Source organism: Pyrus communis, chromosome 10 (assembly GCF_963583255.1).
Source record: "Pyrus communis chromosome 10, drPyrComm1.1, whole genome shotgun sequence".
NCBI classification, from domain to species: Eukaryota; Viridiplantae; Streptophyta; class Magnoliopsida; order Rosales; family Rosaceae; genus Pyrus; species Pyrus communis.
Window position 1 is genome coordinate 6,450,240 of NC_084812.1, and position 26,590 is coordinate 6,476,829.

At 36.4% G+C, this 26,590-nt stretch overlaps 1 protein-coding gene and 2 pseudogenes across 1 annotated transcript; all 3 read left to right on the forward strand.

Annotated features, from left to right (window-relative positions):
* Window positions 1–52: 52 nt before the first annotated feature.
* Window positions 53–2,400, forward strand: LOC137747750 (uncharacterized; annotated as a pseudogene).
* An 11,660-nt stretch (window positions 2,401–14,060) lies between these two features.
* LOC137746560 (disease resistance protein RPV1-like) lies at window positions 14,061–26,220 on the forward strand (annotated as a pseudogene).
* On the forward strand, window positions 19,252–20,411 carry LOC137746558 (monosaccharide-sensing protein 3-like). The gene is made up of 3 exons (XM_068486579.1): window positions 19,252–19,389; window positions 19,458–19,529; window positions 19,768–20,411. The coding sequence occupies exons 1-3, from the start codon at window positions 19,366–19,368 to the stop codon at window positions 19,897–19,899; spliced, it is 228 nt and encodes a 75-aa protein (XP_068342680.1). The 5' UTR covers window positions 19,252–19,365; the 3' UTR covers window positions 19,900–20,411.
* Window positions 26,221–26,590: the final 370 nt, after the last annotated feature.

Sequence of the window (26,590 nt, forward strand, 5' to 3'; positions counted from 1 at the left end):
CGAATTTTTGGAAAAAATCCCTAACTTATCTGGAAGCCCAAACAAAAAGTACATGGATCTACGTGGCTGCACAAGCTTGGTTGAGGTGGATGATTCTATTGGATTCCGTGATAGACTTGTTGATTAGATCTTGGGGGGAGCTCTAGTCGTACGAGATTTGCAACAAGACTGAGATTGAGATCCCTTGAACGGCTTTGTCTTGGTCGTTGCACAAGGCTCAAGAGTTTCCCAAAAATATAAGACGAGATGGAATCTCTAACGTACTTGGATATAGATGAAAGTGGCATAAGAGAGTTGCCTTGATCGTTTTCCTATCTTACTAGGCTTGAAGAATTGACAGTATATGGTTGTAAGAACCTTACAGGTACATCATTACATCATATTTATAGGTTGCAACATCTCATTCAGGTTGAATTCTGTGAATGCCCAAAACTGGTGACATTTGGGAAGAACAGGGTGACATTTGATGAAGTTTCATCCAGCAGTACCGAATCTCAACTGCTTTCAACTGACTGAGAGACTTCACAGGACAACTGTAACACATTTGCTCTAGATTACCTTTATCTTAAAGGATGCAATATATCAGAAAGTGATTTCCTTCTGCCCCTTGCTTGATTGCTGGTCCACATTAACAGAACTTGATCTGTCCAGAAACAATTTTGTTAGTCTTCCGGATTGCATTAGCAAATTTGTCAACTTATGGGGACTTACATTGAGCGGTTGCAAGAGGCTTCGGGAAATTCCACAAGCCCTTCCACCAAAACTACATTATTTAGAGCTGGATGATCGCACATCATTGGAGAAAATTCCAAAACTGCCCCCGACGCTAAATCTACTGTACATGCGTAACTGCTTTAAACTAAGTGGTGATGGGGTGGCAAAGTTAGAAAACAATCTGTTGAGCTTGAATCAGGTTCCTCTCTCCTCTCTTAATTTCTCTTGAAATTAAAATATACAATTTGTTGATACTTGGGAGAGAGATCAAATCACGGTTGCTTGTAATTAGTTATCTACGTATTATTGCTTGCAAGAACCTATTCGGCGCTCTAACTTGAGAGTTATTTATCTAGGCCATGAAGTTCCAAAGTGTTTCAGCTATTACTCTAAACATCCAACAACCATGCCAGAATATGAATGGAGAACTGCAGGAAAATTTGCTGGAGGCATTGAATTTTGTTTTGAAATTCCTCTAAATTTACAAGTCGGGGAGACGTTATTAGGATTGTCTCTATCTTGTGTTTTTAAACCACGGACTTTTTACGATGGTTGTGCTTCTATTAACATCAACGGAACAGAAGTGTATTCAGAATTTATATGGCCTGGGAATGGCATGGAGGCAGCTCATGTGGGGCTCAACTCAGTGGATTTAGAAAAGAAGCAGGGAGATAATTGTAAAGTTAAATTTCAATTCCCCAAGGGCACACGCATTAAAAGCTGCGTGTTGCACCCCTTATTGTGCAAAGAAGATGAATGGCTTCACTTGTCTTTGGGACAAACGAGTAGTCTTGGGAAGAGGCCTCATCCACTTGGATCCTCAGATACCGTCGATGATGAGTATGATCGGCAACGACAATGGCTCTCCTTATCTTCGGGCCCAACAAATGTTCCGTTTGATATTGAGGGGGAGCAACAGCAACCGTTCACTTCAGACGATCCACAATTTCTTATTTATTAGGAGTTTGGGTACGTACATTTCATTTTTAATTGTCTTTAAATAATTTTTTTTTATGGTGATATTTTTTTAGATTAATATAAGAAAATGATTTAATTTAAATTTTTGAACAAATAATTAATTTAAATTAAATACATGAAAAAACCACAGCGAGTGGCTTGGTAAGGGCGCGGTGTGCGGCTCCCCAATAAACAAAAAACGTGGGAGGTCCCATGTTCAATGCTCCAAGCTGGTGAGTCTACTTGACTGTGGCCACAGGTAAGATGAAATTCTCCATAGCCTCTCTGGGCCCGGAAGAGGTGAATAGTTGTGACTTGCCACAAGTTGTCCCATTTTTAAGGAAAAAAATTAAATGCATGAAAAAAGAATAGATGGAATTTTTGATTTGGTGTTGGTTAATAAGATTTAGTAGGATTTTAATATCAAAGGATATATCAATATAGAAAACATGACCGCTTGAATCAACTTGATTGATCTCTACCCTCATAATCTCACAAGTCTCTATTCCTACATATTACTTCCTTGCAAATTCTGGGATGGAGTTTGGGTCAAAATTGCAGCCTAATGTGTCTTGATACATTATTGGTTTTGCAAAAATTACGTCTCCTGCCTTTCGACTTTTATGGGTCCTTTATTTGTTCACGACTAAGGTGACGTGGGAAGTGGAAGCACTTAGGGTTTCATTGCCACACAGAGTATAAAGGATTATGCAGCAGCGGAGAAGAACATGGAAGGTTTGTACTTGAATCCCTCGATAGGTTTGAGTCATCGAATTATATATGATTACAATAGCTTGATTTACAAGTATCTTTGCAATAGAAATGTAGAGCAGTAGTGTTAGTACTTTGTTTTTACACATGCGCTTGAAATTTGGCTCTGAGGTATTCAGGATTCAGCCAAGTACTTGTTTTTTTAAGGTTAATTGAATAGAGGGTTACAAAATAACTAAATTGTTTTTTTTTTTAGAGACACACAAACAAGTTACCGCGTAGGAGGTCAAGTTTTTTGGGCTGATATGGGCTGGTCGGGCCTCATTCTCCAGCGTACCCAGCCCAAAGCAATGACGAAATCAACCGCGTCAACGACTTGTCGTTTCTATTAGTCATGTTGGCTGATCATGGGGGTTAAAAGAACTTTAGTAGTTGATTCGTTGCTTTTCTCGAAAGTGCTTTTGGTTGTTGCTGCTGCTGCTATTTCCGGTGCAGGGTGTGGGCTAAAGCACTTTAGTAATGAGACTGTTTGAAACCCTAAAAGCATCAAATCCCAGCTTAAAGATTTGGGGCTTCTACACTAGTAATTTTTTCCCTCTCTCATTTTTTTTTAAAATTTTTGAATTTTTCATATAGTTTTACAGATTTTTTGTGAATTTTTTGTTTTGTTTGTATGACTCTAATTTTGTGGGTGAGGTTAGAGAAAGAAGTGAGAGAGTAGGGTTCCAAATTGTCATATTACAGCCCCACTCTCCTCCATTTCCAGCCTTCCAGGTACCCCTTATCATCCAGTCTTAAACGTTTGTTCGTTGCTTTATTTTTCATAACTCCATTTTACAACACCATTTTGAAGAAGAAAATCCATAGACCTAACTGTTATTGCACCGGACATTAACAGTTGATTGTCAAGCACTTTTTGTTTTTTCATAGTTTGATTCTTAAAAGTGTTTTTCCACTAATATTAACAATTTTCGTGGGTCTACATAGCATTCAACCCTAAAGCATGTTTTGTATGTCAGTCCATAGTCCTTGAGATGGCCCACTGTTGGGAAGTATAAAGTAGATGTTGAATCGTTTGAGTCATTGGCACTGCCTGAATTGCGGGTGGGATGATTTTTTTCATCGCTTACTGATCAAGCCTTGCCACCCTCTGCACAATTTAGTTAAATTTTAGGCCTTCACGTTTGCGTAACTTTGTGGAACTTTTTTCTTGTGATGTGTAATCAAGTAAGAGAAGATACTGATCTATTCATCGATGATGAAGTTGGGAAGATGGAGTTGTTCTGTTCATCGTTCTTCTCTGTTGTTTTAAAGATTCTGGAATCCATTGTCCTGTTTTTGGCCTCAGTTCCATTTCTAAAATTCGGACTCGATATACCTGCAGTTACATTCTCCTCAAACATTTCATTATTTCCCACTATAATCTTTTGATAGCTTGCCTTGTTTCACAACTATATATTTGATATAATTTTGGTTTATGTTCCAACAGTTTTAGAATCACATTGATATATATGATTTTCGCAACTGTATATTTGTTACTTATTGCTCATTGTATGGAGTTGGAGTCGGTGACTGAACCAAATGAGGAGTATGGGCTCTGATGAAGTTGCTGTAAGCTTCATGTCGTCCTGTTTCTTGCAGTGAATTTGTATGTGACTAGGGTTTCGGAACTTCTGCAGTTGCAAGATTGATGAATCATCGGGGTGCAACAATGTTTACGCTGAGCCAAAGTAACAGAGATTTTGTAAAAGAAGAGATATACTCCCAGTTGGTAGCTTTATTGAGTAAACAACAGGTGTTGGACGATCACTGTGTCATTTTCAATCGTAAGACTTGAAGGAGCTCAAATGTACTCAACGGCTTCGGATTGGCATTTTCAAAAATAAATACTAAATACTGTATTTCTTCTTTCTGAATTTCAGCATGATGTTCTTATTTTGCAAACATCTAATAGAAGATGGAACTCGAGGAGAAGTTAGACGTGAATAAAGAGACACAAACCGTGGTTTACATACAAGTTATTGTCGGTTTGTGTTTTTAAATTCTTTTCCACATTTCGTTGAAATATAGCAAAGGAAAAAAAATCATTATAGTGTAATATTGCTGTCTATTTTCCACGTTTCTCTGAAATATAGCAAAGAAAAAAAATCACTAATTAAATGTGTGATCTGTTTTTAATTGCTAGCCATGAAGCTACAATAATCAGCAACATTGTTGAGGATTTCCTAGGTACTACAACGCACGTATTTGAATGTGGCCAAATACCCGTTGGAATACAATGGCAAAGACTAAGACTAAGGTGGGGTCAAAAAGAAAAAAGTATCTATGTCGGATATGGGTCGTGGCGATTTTATAATATTATCACCCAATCTCAATCATTTTAACTTTGCTACGTGTCATGCCGTGTTTGCTGTGCCATACAATAACAGGGAAATGGATCCTCTCTCCGGATCCATTATTTTCACATCTTAGTCATTTATTATGTATCCGGTCAGAAATAATTTGATTTTTTTATTTAAAATTAAATATAAAAGTACCTAATAAAAAATAACTATACGATATACTATGAACGACAGATATGTGGAAACCCCTAGGATCCCCACATAAGGATCGGAGAGGATCCATTTTCCAATAATAGTATATTTGTTGCATAAAAGTTCATTTTGTTGTCGGCGTTGTAAGGTGAAAGAAAGCGTGTCAGCACCACTAGGAAAATCACCCTTTGATGAATGGAAGTTCCAAGGAAAATCACCCATTGAACTAGAGAAACTTAGCAGGTTATGGTTTTATGAAGATGAGTAAATAACTAAAGTAAATAAAATAGTTTTTTTATATTTGATGGCATGCAAATGATGCCATTGCGGTTGGATGAAGATCATTTTTGGGTCTTATCCTTACATTTTATTTATTCATCGTACATTATACGATTAGCTTTACTTAGATACTGTTTGTGTTTAATCTTAAAGAAAAAAATTTATAATGATTTTTAGCCTCACAATGTATGATAAAACGAATAGAATGTGAGAATCTCTCGAACCTTCTCCCTCATTCCTCTGCTTTGTTTCTTTTCCTCCCATCTCTGCAACTCTTCTTCCCGAAGCATAGACACACCACACGCACACCCCATCGAAAGATAGGTTGGGGTTCTACCAGATCTCCCCGTTTGAGTCATCCAACTGTAGTGGGGAGTGGTGGAGAGAACTGAGAAGGCGCACAATATGGTCAACTCAAGCTTTCTCTCTCTGTTGAGGAAGTTGGATCTGTGCAGCCTGTGCTCCGGCGGCGCTTTCTCCGTTTTTCTTTTGTTGCCAGACGCTCAGATGGGGTTTCTATTAGAACACATGGTTTCTGTAGTGGATTACAATATGACCCATGCATTTTATTGTTTCAATTATTTAGATTTGTAGAATCTCATCGCTGTCGTGTATAGATACTCATAAATATGTTGATATGCTATATGATGCGTGAATGATTGCTTTGATTTTGTCTGTTTCTTTATCATATTTGCAATGCTATTCTGATGCATCTTCTCACAGTTATTCTTTGTTTGTTATTTTGCAGAAAATCGAGCAAGAAAAGCTGGAGAAGATACTGAAAAATAGAAGGAAAAAAAAGAAAAAAGAAAAAAGGGTACCCGTTGGACTAGTAGGAACTAGCCCGTTTTATATAGGCCGAGTTAGGTCCAGTTCTCAATTTGAAAATAGTAAGATCCGTCCCGGCCTGGCCCGTTGTATTTTCAAACGAGTCCAATCCGGTCCCTTCAATTTTGGGCCTGTGCCCACCCCTAGGTGAGAGTAGAAGCTCTCATTCCTAAATAAATAGTTTCAACACAGTTGGCCGGCATTTTAGAGTGTTGATCGCTTATCAATTAACGTTGCTGATGTAGAGTAAAGGTAAAGTAAATAAAATAGTTGTTAATATTTGGTGGCATATGCCATTGCAGTTAATTTGATTTCCAGAACATCTGTGGTCCTAATTAATCAAGTTTTAATGTAAAAGGAATGACCCGTCAAAGCGATTGTTTTGCATTAGGCTTGGCAAATGGGTCATATTTATTATTTATTGTGACGTGTCGTGTCGTGTTGTGTTAAATTTGTCTATTTTAACGGATTTTTAATAGGTGATCCGGTAACGATCTGAAATTCATTTTCTTGTTGGTGTCGTGAGGTGAAAGAAAATGTGTCAGCACCACAAGGAAAATCACTGATTGATGAATGGAAGTTCCAAGGAAAATCACCCATTGAACTAGAGAAACTTAGCAGGGTATGGTTTCATGAAGATGAGTAAACGTACGTAAAGTAAATAAAATAGATTTTTTTACATTTGATGGCATGCCAGTGATGCCATTGCGGTCAGATGAGGATAATTTATGGGTTCTATCTTTATATTTTATCCTTTCATCTACATCGTACAGTCAGTTTTCGTTAGATATTATTTGTTTTTAATCTTAAATAAAAAATTCATAATGATTTCTAGCTTCACGATGTATGATGAACGGATAGAAGGCGAGAATCTAAATCCATTGCGGTTAATTTGATTTCCTGTAGATTTGTGGTGCTAATTAATAATTTTTATGTAAAAGGAATTGCATTTCGTCCGAACGCTTTGCTTGATGTATTTGTCGTTATTTTTCTCACATAAAAGAGAAAGAGAAAGAAAAAGTTATTGTCTAAGAGAGTCACTTTATCATGTAGCTGACACAAAAAGAGGAATGATTGTAGCTGAGCCGTTCTAAACTAATAACAATGTGAGGGGATAATGAATTGGCCTATCAATATAACGAGATCCATGAATAATGGCACACTGAAAAAAATTTCCACCCAAAAAAAAGGCTAAGGTGAGGCTGGTCTAAAAGAAATGAGTATCTATGTGTGATGTTGAATCGTGACCCAAATTTCACTACTCTAATATTTTAACGTGTCAAGTCATGTTTAGTGTGACATACATTTGCCATGGACTTGTGGCATGGAAGTTCCTGGTGTCGTGAGGTGAAAGAAAGCGTGTCAGCAACACTTAAGTAAATCTCCGTTTGATAAATGGAAGTTCCAAGGAATGCTGCTCTCCTTTAACTTTATCACATTCACATTGAAGGTGGTAGGAAGCTGCTGCTTCATACATAGGAAGAAGCACTATTCATTGGACTTGTTCACTTTATATATAAGATACTGAATGATTGTATATCATTGGATAAAATTCTAAAACTACCCCGGGTGCTTTATGGGTTCTGAACTTGACTAATTTAGATTAAGTGGTGATGAGGTGGCAAAGTTGGAAATAACTCGTTGAATAAGGTTCCTCTCTTCTTCTTAATTTTTGATGAAATGAAAATTAATTTTGTTGATAACTGTAATTAGTTAACTATATATATACACTACTGCAAGAATTTCTTCGACGCTCTGAATTGAAAATTATTCTTCTAAGCAATGAAATTCCAAAGTGATTCAGATATACCTCCAAACATCCAACAACGTTTGGCTAATTCCCATCCAAGGGAAGTGTGAAGGGATAATTGGGACCCTGACATACACTGATAATATCATAAATGTGGGTCTGGTTAAGAACAAAATGCATTATTATTGTCGGTGGCACGAAATTTCCAAGCACTCCTCCCTCTTATTGATTTTTGAATTAATAAATTAGAAGGGAAAAAAAAAGAAAGTACAAAAGAAGAAAACGCGTGTGAAGAAAATCACTCTACAATATGTAATAGTTGAATTATTTCAAGTTAATTGTGTGTTGCTGTACATTGTAGTTTTTGAGTATTCGATTCTAGATATATGGTCAATTATCGTCAATATATATCACATGTGGAGCAAAAATTAATTGTTAGCAAACAAAGTTGACGGTTCATCCTTATGCAAAAATAAAAGAATAAAGTTGGCTGATCAGGGTAACATGGTAGAAGTGCAAAGACCACAGGAGTAGTGAAACTTTCGTGCTAGTTCATTGGACATTTTGATAATTAAATATGTATATTTATTGCTCTTGATTTGATTTGTAATTGGAAAGTGTTATTGGTACTTCAAAAATCTTATTTCACACTTCTCACAATTATATTTTTTTTTCTAAATATAAAAAATTTAAAATGTAAAATAATAATTTTGAAGTACCAATAACAATTCTCTCATGATTAATATTTTTTATTTTGACGTCGTAACAGTCTCTCTCTCTCCACTTTAATTATTTTGGAGCCCACTTGTTGTCGGAGTGAAAGTAAATTTTCCGTCAATCTGAATAGGAGTTTTATCACATCTTTTCTCATTCAGTCTTGAGTGGACGGTAGAAATGAATGCAAAAGGCGTTTTATTATCTGTGGAAAACAACAATGTTATTCGTTTTGGTGCAAGTTGAATCTCTATTGATCTTTTTTTTTTTTTTCTAACGTATAATAATTTAACTCATTAATACTAAAAACAGATAAAAAAGGTAAAAAGAGTACAAATGAAGAAAATCTTAAGTGATTTATAACAATATTTTAAATTAATTACGTATTTTTATGCATTTTAACTTATATATATATATTTATATAATTAGTTTGACATACAATCATAATAGCTTTATATGGCATCGTTTCTGTACCACGACGTGAAAAAGGGTGCGCGTGCTTCAATAACAAACAAAAAAGAATCATTGTTTGATGAATGGAAGTTGCAACCAAAGTTCCTCTCCTTCAACTCGAAAGGTGGTCAATAGGAAACTGCTTTGTGGTTGTGGGTGGGAAGAAAAGCACAAGGCCTGCCGAAAGAAAGTCCCTATAGGGACTTCACACTCAATACTCAGAGAGATTTTTTGTTGTGAACAGAGCACGTAAAAATTTAATAACTTCAAAAAATAAAAATTTTCATCATTTATATAAAAACACATAAAAATACGTGATGTATCATTCGTGTTCTGATTTCAATAAAAAAATGTCTCCAATACTTGCGGTTCTCAGTTTATTTGGCTTTAGTATAAATTATTTTATCATTTGTGAAAAAATCACCTTAATTGACGAATTTGGATCTGCCTCGGACCTTAGCGTCTAGGGCCTCCAAGTCAACAAATCTGAGCCACATTAATTGAATCCAACGGTCTTCATTAATTCATTTTCCTGACTCACCACACATAACTAACGGTCCTGATTTGACGCACACCAATCAACAGCCTAAATTTGTGAACTTGCAGGTTCTGGACACTAAAGTTCGGAGCGGATCCAAATCCTTAATTTACTCCTCAGCCGAGCTCGGCTGACGAGTTCGCACGCCCCCCGCATTCAACCGAATGACTTAGTTAGTCTATTAGTTACTCGGCATGCGCGCCACGTAGGCTTTGTAATTTTTAGAGACAACAATCTCACTCTCATTGAATGGCCCCAAATAAGAAAGTCAGGATTTACTTTATTCGGTGCAGTACTGAAGAGAAAGAAGTATTTCCCCTGTTGCTCGGTGAAAAATGGCAGCAAAGAAAAGAGATGTGCTTGGTGATTTCAGGAAGTAATTCGGCGATTTTGCTATCCTACGAAGTATTCGACCGACACCATGTTCAGTTTGACACTGGTTAGGACTGAGTTTTTAGGTTCTCGGCAAAAAAGGTTTTGCTGCGAGGCAGTGATGGCGTCAGTTATTGATCTGCTATAAAAATAATAGTTGTTCGAGGCTTCTAGACAGTGTTGGTTGATAGCCATGAAAATGGAATTGCAGAATTGTTTGACCGAGCTCGGTTAAATCCCGAGTTCTGTTTCGTCTCTCACGTTTATAAGTGCTGCCATGAAACTTTTCAATAGGCCAACCCGTATTACATTCGGTGAGGTTTGCGTTGAAGGAAGAGAAATGTGGGAGCATGCTGACTTGTTTGCCCAATCACATGTGAAAATATATATCAAATAAGAAAAAAATGAAAATGTGATCGACATATGCATGTGGATTAGCATTACTCCAGTTACGGTGGAGCTTGCCATCATCCAAAACATGAGATACCATGTACTTTATTGGAATGCATGGCATTTTCCCTATTCACATGCTGGAATTTGTTTTCATTTGAAAAGAAAAGTGTCTTTACGCATGTGATGTAATGTGATTTTGTCAGATGGAGTCCCTAGAAAGAATAATGTGGTGCTTGGTTTGGCGATATTTTTCGGCCTTTCACACTCAGACTGAGAAATTTAAGGATATCAAAGAAGAACAACCAATTTTCTTAACCGTTCGGCTTACGAGCTGAAGCCCAAGAAAACTGGGGGGCAATGTTTGGAATCAATTTTGCACCATCGGTCTGAGTAATCGAGGCCGTTAAATGAACAGGGTTCTAAGCTGTTGGATGTGAATATTTTCAATTGCTTTACATTATTATGGTTACGATAAACCATGGTAATTAAACAATTGAAATTATCCTGATCATTTGAAGATTATGCCGCGCATTCATGTGTTGAATAAGGGTTTTAATAGTCAGTAGGTGAGATAAAGGTGAAATTAAATGATATTAAAATGAATGTAGAAAATGAACTAGCTATTGCAATTTTGACCTTAGAGATAATGGAAGTGCGTTGAAGTTTGAAGGGCATACGTACCGATAGGTAGATTAGGGAAGAGATGAGGAAGGTCTAATAACGACCGAGATGAGCATCGGCGACACATGCACCCAAAATAGGAGTGATCCAAATGGTGCCAACCCGATTGGTCACATTCTTAGCAGACGTGACAGTACCTTGATGAAGCTTCCTTGTCAAATACAAGATCAAGTTGGCCGATATTCCATAGTATGCCATGCGTTGAACACCTCATACACTACATGAAATATAATATAATGTCATCAAACCAAAACAATGGGGAAAGTAAAAGGTTACACATTGATGGAAGTGAAGTGAGTGGGATGAAAGACATTTTGGTCAAAGGTCTACGTTCTGATAAACAGTGGGTGCTTATCTTACTTAGGTATGGGGCTGCAGGTGATGAGTGGTGGACTCACAATTAAATTGAGTTGGTTTGTGAATTTTCAGAGAAGAGATATGGCTGCAAAGCTGGCCATGAAAATGGCTACCATGTTTGGGGGTGGCAGTGATGGTGAAGTGGAAAGTATCGGCGAGTAAAGGCTATGAGTATCGAAGAGAGATGTGAGTGTTACACATCCCTGAATCCCCTTCTTGGACCTTTTTCCACAAGCTGGCAAGGAAAGGGGAATCGGCAGTCTTGTCTACGGAAAAGAAAGAAAGAAAGATATTGTGTGCTTCATTACTCTGTTCCTTCGATACCAATTAACTGTGCCCGAATTGCGTTTGCAAGAAACTCGTGCTTTTAATGAAACAATGGAAATGTTAGGATGGAATTTGAAAATCGAAGGGAAGAATCGAGTTTTGTATGAGCACAAGTAGCTGTGTCGTGATGATGTTGCAAAACTTTAATGTAAACCAACATACAAATTACAAATTTCCTCCAATATTGGATGCATATCTTACTTAGAAATTAGAAATTAGGTTTGTGTAGATTAATGAGAAAAAGCATTTTCAGATAACTAAGAACATTCGTAACATTTTTAAAATCCAAAGAACTTATAAATTATTAAGAAAGAAACGTTCTTGTTATCTGAAAATGTTTTTTTTTTTTTTCAATAATTTTTAGATGCAATTTAGCTTCAAAGGCACTCCAACTTGCAGAGAGCGTTCCACAAAGTTCGACAAAAGTAGAAACAAAATCAATTAAAAACCCAACTCCCAAGTGAGAGCAATGGTTGTGCTTCAAATTTCAACCATCGGACCTCTCTTAAGTTAGACCTCAACCAAAACTTCCCAGCGTCTATGATCCTATTGATCCTAAGAGAGGTCAATGGAATCATAGATGCTTTAAGCAACATGGAGAAATCTTTTATAAAACAGAAACTCTAAGGAAATTTTCTCAAAACGGGGTTTTTTCATGAACTTGCAGTCACAAAAAGAATTTAATTAATTTGTCTCCTTCACATGCAAGCATTCAATATGTACTGGATGGTTGTACATCATTGAATAAAATTCCAAAACTACCCCTGGGTGCTTTTTGTTCTGGACTTGACTAATTACTTTAGATTAAGTGGTGATGAGATGTCAAAGTTTGAAATAAATTCTGATGAAATGAAAATTAATTAACTATATGTATACTAATGCAGGTATTTATTCGGCGTTCTGAATTGAAAATTATTTTTCCAAGCGATAAAATTTTGCTGTGGAATTAGATATACCTCCAAACAACCCACAATGTTTTAGCTAATTCCCATCGAAGGGAAGTGTGAAGGGATGCGATGGGAACCTGACAGAGACTGATAAGGGTAATGTGGGGCCGGTGAAGAACAAAATGCATTAGTATTGTCGGTGGACAAAATTTCAAGCAGTCCTCCCTCTTTTTTATTTTTGAATTAAAAAAGTAGAAGAAAAAAAAAAAAGTACAAAAAAGAAAACGCGTGCGAAGAAAAGCATCCTACCATATGTATTCTGTGATTGTAATCGTTCATCGTATATCGTGCGATCAAAAATCATTTCAAATTTTAAGTTTTAAAATTAAAAATAAATAGTACTAAAAGAAAACTGATCGTACGATATACAATGAACGCGAAATTCCTAAGATCTTCAAAAAAAAATCCAGCTAAGATTATTTTCCATTTGTCAAGGTACTCCTCCCTGTTTTTTGAGGGCAAGGATTGTCTGCCCTCCCACTTTCAGTGCCCTTTCGTGCTCTCTTGTTTGTATGATCATGGTTAAACCACGTTAATATTTTATATTACTATTAATTTTTATCTTATTATCTTTATAAAAAATAATATAAAATATTAACATTACTTAAACTTAATTACATAAAAAAAAATATGCAAGGGCATCGAAAGTAAGAGGACAGACAACCTTGTCCATTTTTTCAATGCACTGCAGATCCCTCTTGTATTTTTTTTTTTCTCTTTATTTTATTCCCATCCTGTATGGAAGCGTGCAGGGAATGGGACCCTGACAAAGAATAACAATAGTAATTATGGTCCGGTTCAGAAGAAAAGCATTTATTAGTCTAAAAGACCACCGCATGTCGGTGGAACCAAGTTTGAATGCACTGCTCCCTCTTTTGATTCTTGAATTAAAAAAATCAAAAAGGAGAATTAATAGGTAGAAGTAAAAATAAAAAAAAAGTACAAAAGAAGAAGATGCTTTTATCTTCAGAAAAATTGAACCCTTGTTGGTAATGAAAAGCAATTTTTCCACATCTGAAGAGGAAGTTTCCTCACATTCTTCTTTTCTCATTCACTCTTCCGTCATTTTCGGTAAACCAAAAGAAAATTAACGGGTAAAAATGTCTTTTACCTAAAATAGTATTTCCGTGTTGACAATAAAAAATTGAAATTTTTATATCTATTCATTTTAATTTTTAAATTTAAAATCAATAAAAATTATCTTCAAATTTGTCAACTATCAATAATTTTCGTCATTTCGTTAAATTTTTTGTTAAATAAAAACTAAAATGATAAAAATACATTTAATTTAATAAACAATATGATTTGTAAAAAATTAAGAGTGTTTGTCGTTTTATCCTTAAATTCTTATTTAACGAGGGGACCCTGACAAAGATTGATAAGACCACTGATTAATAATTAGGCAGTAGCTGGGAAACTGATTAATAATTAGGCAGTAGCTGGGAAACTGATTAATAACGCATCCTTCCATCCTTCTACTTGATTACGTTCACACTGACTGATATAGTCACAGAGTCCTCGAGGGGACTATACCATTCTGCATATTCCAATTCTTTGAGAGGCTCTTTAGTTCTCTTATGGCAAATCAACTTGCCTCTTCTTCTTCCTTGAGTACTCTTCCCCGGAGACACGATGTGTTTTTAAGTTTTAGAGGTGAGGATACACGCTTTACCATTACAGAGCTTTTATACTACGCTTTGTCCAGTAAGGGAATCAACACCTACATGGATCAGCAGCTTCAAAGAGGAGAAAAAATAGCTCCGGCTCTTTTCAAAGCAATTGAAGAGTCAAAAATTTCTGTTGTCATACTCTCTGAAAACTATGCCTCCTCAAGGTGGTGCTTGGACGAGCTCGTCAAGATCCTTCAATGTGGAGAATCAAAGAAACAAATAGTTTTGCCAGTTTTCTACAAGGTGGATCCGTCTAATGTACGAAATCAAACGGGTAGTTTCGGTGACGCGTTTACGGACCATGAGAGCAAGTTCAAAGATAACAAGGAGAAGGTGCTCATGTGGAGGAGAGCTCTAACAGAAGTAGCAAATTTGTCAGGACATCATTTCCGAAAGAGAGAGTACGTATATGTCTTCTCCTTACCCTGCATTTTATATAGCTAATTTCGTACAGTAATATCATCAATTTATTTTTAGAAAACTTAATTTTAACTCTTAAAAAAAGATGAGTTTTATACTATAATCCTGTCTAAGATTAAAATCTAATTTTAGTCACTAACACATTTAATCATCTCTTTTATTAATTATATTTTGATGTTTTATTTCTATTATTTCCTATTTTTAATGTATTAATTAAAATTTTATTTTATTTTCATTTCATTCATCATAATATATTTTGATGTCTACATTAATTTAACTAATTTTTTTAATAATATATTCCGATACGATTTGTATAATCTTTTATTTAAGTATATGAATTTATTTGATATATTTAAGATATCCATCTATAGTTATACAAACATGTGTACATTAATTCAATATAATGTATATCCGTAAGTAGCTACATTAAATGTGTGATTTCTTTTTAACTGGCAGGTCCATTGTTACATTAATCAGCAACATTGTTGAGAATATCTTAGTAAAAGTACTTGATGGCACATATTTAAATGTGGCCAAATACCCAGTTGGAATAGATTCTTGCGTTCAAGAGGTGAAAGAGCTTTTAGGTGTCAGAGGAAATGTTTGTTGTGTGGTTGGGATTTGGGGGACACCTGGAATAGGCAAGACAACGATTGCAAAAGCTGTTTATAATGCAATTGCTCGTGAATTTGAAGGCAGTTGTTTCCTGGCAGATGTTAGAGAAAGATCGACATCACTTGAAGGCGTAATCCAATTACAAAACGATCTTCTTTCTAAAGTTCTATGTGGTACAAAGTTAAAAATTGACGATGTTTATCAAGGAATCAGTTTTATAGAGGACCGGTTGAGGGGAAAGAAGGTTCTCTTAATTCTTGATGATGTGCATGAATTGGATCAGTTAGACAACTTGGTTAAAGTCGATCAATTAGGTGAGGGTAGCAGAGTGATCATAACCACAAAAAATAAAGGATTGCTGGAATCTTGTGAAGTTGAGCTGATATACAAGGTCCAAAAGTTAGAAGACAACAAAGCTCTTGAGCTTTTTAGTTGGAATGCCTTCGGAAAAGAAAGTCCTCCAGGTGATTATTTGGGACTCGCACGACGTGCAATAGCCTATGCTCAAGGCCTCCCGTTAGCTCTTAATCTTATAGGTTCTCATCTGCGTGGTAAAAATATAGATCGTTGGCAAGATATTTTGGATAGTTACGATGAAGAACCTTATAGAGGGATTCAAAGAGTACTTCGGAAAAGTTATGATATCTTGGATTATGTCCCGCAACAAGTTTTCCTAGATATTGCATGCTTCTTCAAGGGTGAAGATAAAGACAAAGTGTTACAGATATTAAAAGGATCATCCCTCAAAGTACGTCAACATTGTATTGATGTTCTCGTTGAGAATGCCATTATAACTATTGAAGATAATAGGATTTTGATGCATGACTTGCTAGAACAAATGGGTAAACGTATAGTTTGGGAAGAATCGCCCACTGAACCAGGCGAGCGGAGCAGATTGTGGTATCATGAAGATGTGTACCATGTTCTAACTGAAAACAGAGTAAGTAGAATATATGTTCTTGCATTTGGTTTAATTGGCATGATTTTGAAAAGAAAAAGAAAAAATTGAAATCCTTTTGATTTCTTTGTTATACGATTTGTTTGTTAATACTATTTATTTTTCCATCTTAGGGAACGAAGAAAATTAAAGGCATTGTGATGAAGTTGCCCAAGCTAGATATGATACCCTTGAATGCAAAAAGCTTTTTCAAGATGGTAAATCTTGAAATTTTTATAATCCATAATACATACTTTTCTGGATGCGTTGAGTATTTACCTAACAATTTGAGATGGATTGAATTCGGTGGAGATGGGCTTCATTACTGGGCATCCAATATTCTTCAAAAGCATATACTTACATTCAATTTGCAATCCAATTGTCATCTAAGGCATCTTGTCAAGTTTAGTATGCCAAACAGTGGCATCAAACAATTGAAGGGATTTGAGGTATGTATACGTATTATAAATTGATTTGAACAATTACTAATTTAAATGTATATTTTATTTTTGGAAAAAGAAATTTGCCAAAGCTTTTCATCATTAATTATTCTATTTAAAGTTTGTGATTTTTTTTTCTTTTGATTCTGATTTCACAGAATTTGGCAATGCTTACATCTTTGAATTTAAGTGGTTCCGAATTCTTAGAAAAAATTCCCAACTTATCCGGAAGTCCAAACCTAAGGGATTTGATTCTAGATAAGTGTGAAAGTTTAGTTGAAGTTGATGATTCTGTTGGATTCCTTGATAAACTTGTTACATTGAGGCTTGGTGGGTGCTCTAGGCTTAAGAGATTTGCGACAAGACTTAGATTGAGATCCCTTCAGAGCCTTTATCTTAATGGTTGCACAAGGCTCAAGAGTTTCCCAGAAATAGAAGAGGGCAAGATGGAATCTCTGAAGTATTTGTCCATAGAAGGAAGTGGCATAAGAGAATTGCCTTCATCAATTGCATATCTTACTGGGCTTAAGAGATTGTGGGCACAGGATTGTCAGAACCTTACAGGAACATCATCACATCACATTTTTGGGTTGCAACATCTCGACTCTATTGAAATGGATGGATCCCAAAACTGGTGACATTTGGGAAGTTTTCAACTCGCTTAGATACTTCACATGACAACGGTATCCCATTAGCCCTTCCCAACGTGGGCTGTATTTATCTTGATCTTAGGGGATGCAATTTATCAGAAACTGATTTTCTTGTGCCTCTTCATTGGTGGTCCAAATTACAACATCTTTCTCTGGGGACAAACAATTTTGTTAGTCTACCTGAATGCATCAGCAGATTTGTTAACTTGTCAGTACTTTATTTGAGTGGTTGCAAGAGGCTTCGGGAAATTCCACATGCCCTTCCATCAAAACTAAGTGAATTACATCTGGATGGTTGCACATCATTGGAGAAAATTCCAAAGTTGCCCTCGGGGCTTATGCATCTGGGGTTGAAAAATTGCTTTAGACTAAGTGGAGATGAGGTGGCAAAGTTGGAAAATAATTTGTTGAACTTGAATCAGGTTCGTCTCTCCTCCCTTAATTTCTCTTGAAATTAAAATATATAATTTGTTGATACTTGGGAGGGAGAACAGATCACGATTGTTTGTAATTAGTTATTTACATATTATTCACTATTGCAGGAATCTCTTTTGTGCTCTGAATTGCAAGTTATGTATCCAGGCAATGAAATTTCAAAGCGGTTCAGCTATACTAAACATCTAACAGCCACTAGGATTGAACGTTATTATGATGGAGGATTAAGTTTTGAAATTCCTCTAAATTTACAGGAGAGGGAGACGTTATTAGGATTGGCTATATCTTGTGTTTTTCCACCAAAGCCTTTATCAGAATCTGGATATTATTACATTTTTCGTGTTCTCATCAACAAAGCAAGTGACTATAAACAATTTAGTTGGCATGGGGGAGGCGTGGAGACAGCTCATGTGGGGCTCATGTTAGTGGATTTAAAAAAGAAGCAGGGAGAAGGCCCATGTGGGGCTCATGTTAGTGGAGATATATTTCAAATCTGCAGGGGCGCACACATTCAAATCTGCAGGGGCACACACATTCAAATCTGCGGGGTGCACCCCTTATTCCGCAAAGAAGATGAACGACTTCCCATGTCTTTGGGACCAACGAGTAGTCTTGGATCCACATATATTGTCGATGATGAATATGATCGGCAACAACAATGGCCTTCCTTATCTTTGAACCCAGCGGATGATCAATCGAAACGCACGCAGATTGATCACAATGTTCCTTCTGATATTGAGGAGGAGCAAGAGCAACCGTCCACCATTTCTGATTTACTACGAGTTTGGGTACGTACATTTCAGTTTTAGCGATTTGTTTATTATTCTTTATTGTGATATCTTTTTTAAATTAGTATAATAAAAATTAATTAATTTAAATTAAATAAAGGAAAAAATTTGAACAGTTTTCAATCTGCATAATCAAAGATTTCATATCTTTAGAAACAAAGATTTCATATCTGTAGGTGGTTAGTCCTTAGAAAAACAGAAACCACATTTGTATCTTGAAGTACCTTTCACAAATAAAATCAAATTCTAATTAATCAAAGCAAACAATTATGGAAGGAAAATATACAAGGAGAAATGAGATTATAAGTACAAAGTTCAAGATTAATTACCTAAAAACTTGGTTTTGTTCATATGAGTACAAAATTTCTACACGAAGATCAAAGAACTACATCGTTTGGATGAACATGTAAACCACATGCTTCTCTCTCTATTAATCAAGTTTACACGCAGAGATGGAAGACTTGTAGGACTACTGTTTAATCAAGAGTCGGGGTTTGCAACTATTTTTTTTTTATTAGCATTTACTTCTGCTTTTTCAATTAATGAATAGGTGGAAATTTGATTTGCTGTTGATTATAATATTTAGTAGAATTTTAATGTCAAGAGGAGAAAACAATGTAGAAAACATAGCCGCTTGAATCAACTTGATTGATCTCGACCCTCATGATCTCACAGGTCTCAACCTGCTTCGGTTGTTTAAATTTCTGGTGTGAGGCAAGAAAGTGAACTCAGTAATGCTGCTGCTCTAGTTAGTCAGCCTGCTGTTTCTGCCAAGGAACCGACAAGCCTGCGGTCTCTTTATGTTCCACCATCGGAAGCTGGGTGTGAAGCGTGCTGCGTGCATTAGTTGTTGGAATGGGACTTCAAATTCTTCAACAGGTTTGGTAGAAAAAGTTAAAAGGAAAATTTTATTTAAACCCATGTAACTTTTTTTCTACACTCCTCAGGTGTATGAGCAGGCCGGTGTCGCCATTCTTCTATCTAACATAGGGTTGAATCCGACATCTGCATCTCTCTTCGTAAGTGCCATTACAACTTTCTTAATGGATATAGCTCGCAGAAGATAATTTCGTACACCTTCGGTTTCCTAGATTAAAACTAGGGTACACTATCCAAATGATAAAATACAGTTTAGTGTCCCTTATGGTCTATTTAGTGTCCCTCCAGTTCCATTTTAGACTAGAAGTTTGTAACCGGTTCTATCTAATGCATATTTGCGGAAAATAAGCTTTCCCTTTTGCCTTTCTTGGTATGCAGGTCGCTGCTGCTCTCCACATTATATTGTCCCTCACTCTTCTTGTAGTTGCCAACATTGTCAACTTGGGAACTGTTCTGAATGCAACAATCTCCACCGCCGTGCCTGCTGCTTCATCATGGCATTTGGAGTAACCCCGAACATTCTCTGCGCAGTGATCATCCCTACGAGCATCCACGGCCTCTGCGTTGCCATCTGTGCCCTCACATTCTGGATTGGAGACATCATCATCACTTACGCATTTCCTGTAATGCTCTCTTCCGTTGGATTTGCTGGGATCTTCGGAATCTATGTTGTCGGGTGCATCGTTCCTGGATATTTGTTTACTTGAAGGTGCCTGAAACTGAAGGCATGCCTCTTGAAGTTAGCTGCTGCTGATGCATCTGTTGGATTCCAATGAGAACTGATTTGATTGTTTAGAGGGTTTGAAAGTTTGGTTTGGCTTTAGACTGGGATTATGAGGACGGGATTTGAGTTGGAAAAAGTGCTGATGACTGGATTGCATTTTTAGAAAGTGATTTTGTAATCATCACTATCCCTCAATAACATGTTTGACTATTTGGTACCAAAAAATCAATTCTCTGGGTCATAAGCTCATAAGTGACATGTTTTGTTTGACTATTTGCACCACTTCTTATAAACTTGAAATACCCATTTAACCATATTCCAAAATACTGATTGAAGTTTTAAAAAAGTCGACCACCCTTGGATTTCAAAATGATTTTAATGAATATATTTGGTGGTTAAACTTACATTTTCTTATCTAAGTAGACATATTTTGAAACGAATATTGTTCGACTCTCTCATTAATTATGATGATCATATACCAAATAACTCAATATAGATCACGAAGGTTCTTACTAAAGTAGGGTCTAATTTAGTTTCCAAAAAAAAAAAAAGTAGGGTCTAATTTTTGTTTGTTGTGAAACTAATCAAAATCAAATTACTTGTCTGACATATTTTTACAAATTCGTGTCTAATACTAATTTAACCTGCCTATTTTAACAATTTATTTATATCATCTCTTTAATAGAAATGAATTTGAAAACTGTATATTTATTAAATTTTTTTTACATAAATAGATGATAAATATAACAATATTTTTATAAATATCTGCTGGGAAAGTCAGTCCTAGTCTTCTAAGATCCAAACTGTATCAGTCTCTTGGATAGTAATTAGAGAAATGGAAACCCAATCGAAAGACGGAGACTCTCTGGAGAAGCGGCCGGCATCTTCTTCCTCGGCTCCCCCCGCGTCGGCAAACGCTCTCTCATTTCCCGTAAGCTCTCTCTCTCTCTCTCTCCTTTGGTCGATACTAAATTCATGACCTCTTGATTTCTAGGCTTACTGGGTTTGGATTTTTGACGATGCTTCTGATTCTTCATCGTCATCTCAGCTGGTAGTTGATGGGTATGTAAAGTTTTGAACTTAAGGATCAAAGAATTCAACTCTTAGGAATTTTGGGAACAAACAATTCGTTTTGAATTCTTTTGAAATGTGTATTTTGATGATTTTTGTTGTAAAGAAATAGATGGAATATCTCTACAAATTACTACACAGCTGGTGTTTCAGTATGGATGGCTTATCTCCATGACGAATTTTTTATAGAGTCCCTTGCCACTCACTCTCTGTCACTTTGTTTTTCGACACAACTGAGGTTTCGGTCTCTTGCCACTCACTCTTTGTCACTTTGTTTACTTGTTTAGCATGATTTTCAATGTGTCTTATATCAATTTGCTTGCGTTATGCTGCAGTTGTCGTCTCTGTCTGCGCTTCAGAAATGGGTATCTCGAACTGATCTTCAAAAGTTTGATATACTAGGAAATAAGGTTGATCTTGTTCCGGGTCACCCAGTTCATACCGAATATAGAAGACGACTGTGGAAGCTTGGAGACCTAATTGCTGATGACGGTCCAGGGTTCACTGTGTATGGAATCTCCGAGACTGAAGGAAGCAGTTTATTGGGGGATGACGAGCCATATTGGGAGGCTAGGCACACATGTTTGGAATGGTGCAATGAGCATAACATTGAGTTCGTCGAAGCTTGTGCTTCAAATGCTGATTTTGACAATGTAAGGCAGCCCTTCTTTACTTGTCACATTTATTATGTCAAGCAGTGGCATCAAACAATTGAAGGGATTTAAGGTGCTTATACATATTTTAAATTAAGTTGGACGATTACTAATTTAAATGTATATTTTACTTTCGGAAAAAAGATTTTTTTACAAAGTTTTTCATTATTAATTATTATATTTAAAGTATGTGACTTTTTTTTCTTTTTTTTTTAATTTTGGTTTCACAGAATTTGGCTAAGCTTACATCTATGAATTTAATTTATTGCGAATTTTTGGAAAAAATCCCCAACTTATCTGGAAGCCCAAACAAAAAGTACATGGATCTACGTGGCTGCACAAGCTTGGTTGAGGTGGATGATTCTATTGGATTCCGTGATAAACTTGTTGATTAGATCTTGGGGGGAGCTCTAGTCGTACGAGATTTGCAACAAGACTGAGATTGAGATCCCTTGAACGGCTTTGTCTTCGTCGTTGCACAAGGCTCAAGAGTTTCCCAAAAATATAAGACGAGATGGAATCTCTAACGTACTTGGATATAGATGAAAGTGGCATAAGAGAGTTGCCTTGATCGTTTTCCTATCTTACTAGGCTTGAAGACTTGACAGTATATGGTTGTAAGAACCTTACAGGTACATCATTACATCATATTTATAGGTTGCAACATCTCATTCAGGTTGAATTCTGTGAATGCCCAAAACTGGTGACATTTGGGAAGAACAAGGTGACATTTGATGAAGTTTCATCCAGCAGTACCGAATCTCAACTGCTTTCAACTGACTGAGAGACTTCACAGGACAACTGTAACACATTTGCTCTAGATTACCTTTATCTTAAAGGATGCAATTTATCAGAAAGTGATTTCCTTCTGCCCCTTGCTTGATTGCTGGTCCACATTAACAGAACTTGATCTGTCCAGAAACAATTTTGTTAGTCTTCCGGATTGCATTAGCAAATTTGTCAACTTATGGGGACTTACATTGAGCGGTTGCAAGAGGCTTCGGGAAATTCCACAAGCCCTTCCACCAAAACTACATTATTTAGAGTTGGATGATCGCACATCATTGGAGAAAATTCCAAAACTGCCCCCGACGCTAAATCTACTGTACATGCATAATTGCTTTAAACTAAGTGGTGATGGGGTGGCAAAGTTAGAAAACAATCTGTTGAGCTTGAATCAGGTTCCTCTCTCCTCTCTTAATTTCTCTTGAAATTAAAATATACAATTTGTTGATACTTGGGAGAGAGATCAAATCACGGTTGCTCGTAATTAGTTATCTACGTATTATTGCTTGCAAGAACCTATTCGGCGCTCTAACTTGAGAGTTATTTATCCAGGCCATGAAGTTCCAAAGTGTTTCAGCTATTACTCTAAACATCCAACAACCATGCCAGAATATGAATGGAGAACTGCAGGAAGATTTGCTGGAGGCATTGAATTTTGTTTTGAAATTCCTCTAAATTTACAAGTGGGGGAGACGTTATTAGGATTGGCTCTATCTTGTGTTTTTAAACCACGGACTTTTTATGATGGTTGTGCTTCTATTAACATCAATGGAACAGAAGTGTATTCAGAATTTTTATGGCCTGGGAATGGCATGGAGGCAGCTCATGTGGGACTCAACTCAGTGGATTTAGAAAAGAAGCAGGGAGATAATTGTAAAGTTAAATTTCAATTCCCCAAGGGCACACGCATTAAAAGCTGCGTGTTGCACCCCTCATTGTGCAAAGAAGATGAATGGCTTCACTTGTCTTTGGGACAAACGAGTAGTCTTGGGAAGAGGCCTCATCCACTTGGATCCTCAGATACCGTCGATGATGAGTATGATCGGCAACGACAATGGCTCTCCTTATCTTCGAGCCCAACAAATGATCATCCAAAATGCAGGCAGATTGATCTCAATGTTCCGTTTGATATTGAGGAGGAGCAACAGCAACCGTTCACTTCAGACGATCCACAATTTCTTATTTATTAGGAGTTTGGGTACGTACATTTCATTTTTAATTGTCATTAAATAAATTTTTTTTATGGTAATATTTTTTTAGATTAATATAATAAAATGATTTAATTTAAATTTTTGAACAAATAATTAATTTAAATTAAATACATGAAAAAACCACAGCGAGTGGCTTGGTAAGGGCGCGGTGTGCGGCTCCCCAATAAACAAAAAACGTGGGAGGTCCCATGTTCAATGCTCCAAGCTGGTGAGTCTACTTGACTGTGGCCACAGGTAAGATGAAATTCTCCATAGCCTCTCTGGGCCCGGAAGAAGTGAATAGCTGTGAGTTGCCACAAGTTGTCCCATTTTTAAGAAAAAAAATTAAATACATGAAAAAAGAATAGATGGAATTTTTGATTTGGTGTTGGTTAATAAGATTTAGTAGGATTTTAATATCAAAGGATATATCAATATAGAAAACATGACCGCTTGAATCAACTTGATTGATCTCTACCCTCATAATCTCACAATTCTCTATTCCTATATATTACTTCCATGCAAATTCTGGGATGGAGTTTGGGTCAAAATTGCAGCCTAATGTGTCTTGAGACATTATTGGTTTTGCAAAAATTACGTCTCCTGCCTTTCGACTTTTATGGGTCCTTTATTTGTTCACGACTAAGGTGACGTGGGAAGTGGAAGCACTTAGGGTTTCATTGCCACACAGAGTATAAAGGATTATGCAGCAGCGGAGAAGAACATAGAAGGTTTGTACTTGAATCCCTGGATAGGTTTGAGTCATCGAATTATATATGATTACAATAGCTTGATTTACAAGTATCTTTGCAATAGAAATGTAGAGCAATAGTGTTAGTACTTTGTTTTTACTCGAGCATTCTCGAATGGGGTTTGAGAAAACACATGCGCTTGAAATTTGGCTCTGAGGTATTCAGGATTCAGCCAAGTACTTGTTTTTTTAAGGTTAATTGAATAGAGGGTTACAAAATAACTAATTTTTTTTTTTTAAGAGACACACAAACAAGTTACCGCGTAGGAGGTCAAGTTTTTTGGGCTGATATGGGCTGGTCGGGCCTTATTCTCCAGCGTACCCAGCCCAAAGCAATGAAGAAATCAACCGCGTCAACGACTTGTCGTTTCTATTGTTGGCTGATCATGGGGGTTAAAAGAACTTTAGTAGTTGATTCGTTGCTTTTCTCGAAAGTGCTTTTGGTTGTTGATGCTGCTGCTATTTCCGGTGCAGGGTGTGGGCAAAAGCACTTTAGTAATGAGACTGTTTGAAACCCTAATAGCATCAAATCCCAGCTTAAAGATTTGGGGCTTCTACACTAGTTATTTTTTCCCTCTCTCATTTTTTTTTTTTTTTAATTTTTGAATTTTTCATATAGTTTTACAGATTTTTTGTGAATTTTTTGTTTTGTTTGTATGACTCTAATTTTGTGGGTGAGGTTAGAGAAAGAAGTGAGAGAGTAGGGTTCCAAGTTGTCATATTACAGCCCCACTCTCCTCCATTTCCAGCCTTCCAGGTACCCCCTTTCATCCAGTCTTAAACGTTTGTTCGTTGCTTTATTTTTCATAACTCCATTTTACAACACCATTTTGAAGAAGAAAATCCATAGACCTAACTGTTATTGCACCGGACATTAACAGTTGATTGTCAAGCACTTTTTGTTTTTTCATAGTTTGATTCTTAAAAGTGTTTTTCCACTAATATTAACAATTTTCGTGGGTCTACATAGCATTCAACCCTAAAGCATGTTTTGTATGTCAGTCCATAGTCCTTGAGATGGCCCACTGTAGGGAAGTATGAAGTAGATGTTGAATCGTTTGAGTCATTGGCACTGCCTGAATTGCGGGTGGGATGATTTTTTTCATCGCTTACTGATCAAGTCTTGCCACCCTCTGCACAATTTAGTTAAATTTTAGGCCTTCACGTTTGCGTAACTTTGTGGAACTTTTTTCTTGTGATGTGTTTTCAAGTAAGAGAAGATACTGATCTATTCATCGATGATGAAGTTGGGAAGATGGAGTTGTTCTGTTCATCGTTCTTCTCTGTTGTTTTAAAGATTCTGGAATCCATTGTCCTGTTTTTGGCCTCAGTTCCATTTCTAAAATTCGGACTCGATATACCTGCAGTTACATTCTCCTCAAACATTTCATTATTTCCCACTATAATCTTTTGATAGCTTGCCTTGTTTCACAACTATATATTTGATATAATTTTGGTTTATGTTCTAACAGTTTTAGAATCACATTGATATATATGATTTTCGCAACTGTATATTTGTTACTTATTGCTCATTGTATGGAGTTGGAGTCGGTGACTGAACCAAATGAGGAGTATGGGCTCTGATGAAGTTGCTGTAAGCTTCATGTCGTCCTGTTTCTTGCACTGAATTTGTATGTGACTAGGGTTTCGGAACTTCTGCAGTTGTAAGACTTGAAGGAGCTCAAATGTACTCAACGGCTTCGGATTGGCATTTTCAAAAATAAATACTAAATGCTGTATTTCTTCTTTCTGAATTTCAGCATGATGTTCTTATTTTGCTAACATCTAATAGAAGATGGAACTCGAGGAGAAGTTAGACGTGAATAAAGAGACACAAACCGTGGTTTACATACAAGTCATTGTCGGTTTAGTGTCCCTCAAGAGACATCCATGCAAAAGATGCATTAATATGTGTCTTGCACTTGACCAAAATCCGTATTCCTTTTTTCTTTTGTCTACATGACAAACCACTTCATTTGTTTCAGTACTTTACCCGCAAATTGGAAAGTTCAACTTATCTAGTAAG

What these genes read in the sequence shown, in the direction of transcription:
- LOC137746558 (XM_068486579.1), top strand. Translation starts at nt 19,366, where the DNA reads ATGGGACTTCAAATTCTTCAACAG. An exon ending in GACTTCAAATTCTTCAACAG is followed by an intron (nt 19,390 to 19,457) that starts GTTTGGTAGAAA and finishes TACACTCCTCAG; the next exon opens with GTGTATGAGCAGGCCGGTGT. An exon ending in CGACATCTGCATCTCTCTTC is followed by an intron (nt 19,530 to 19,767) that starts GTAAGTGCCATT and finishes CTTGGTATGCAG; the next exon opens with GTCGCTGCTGCTCTCCACAT.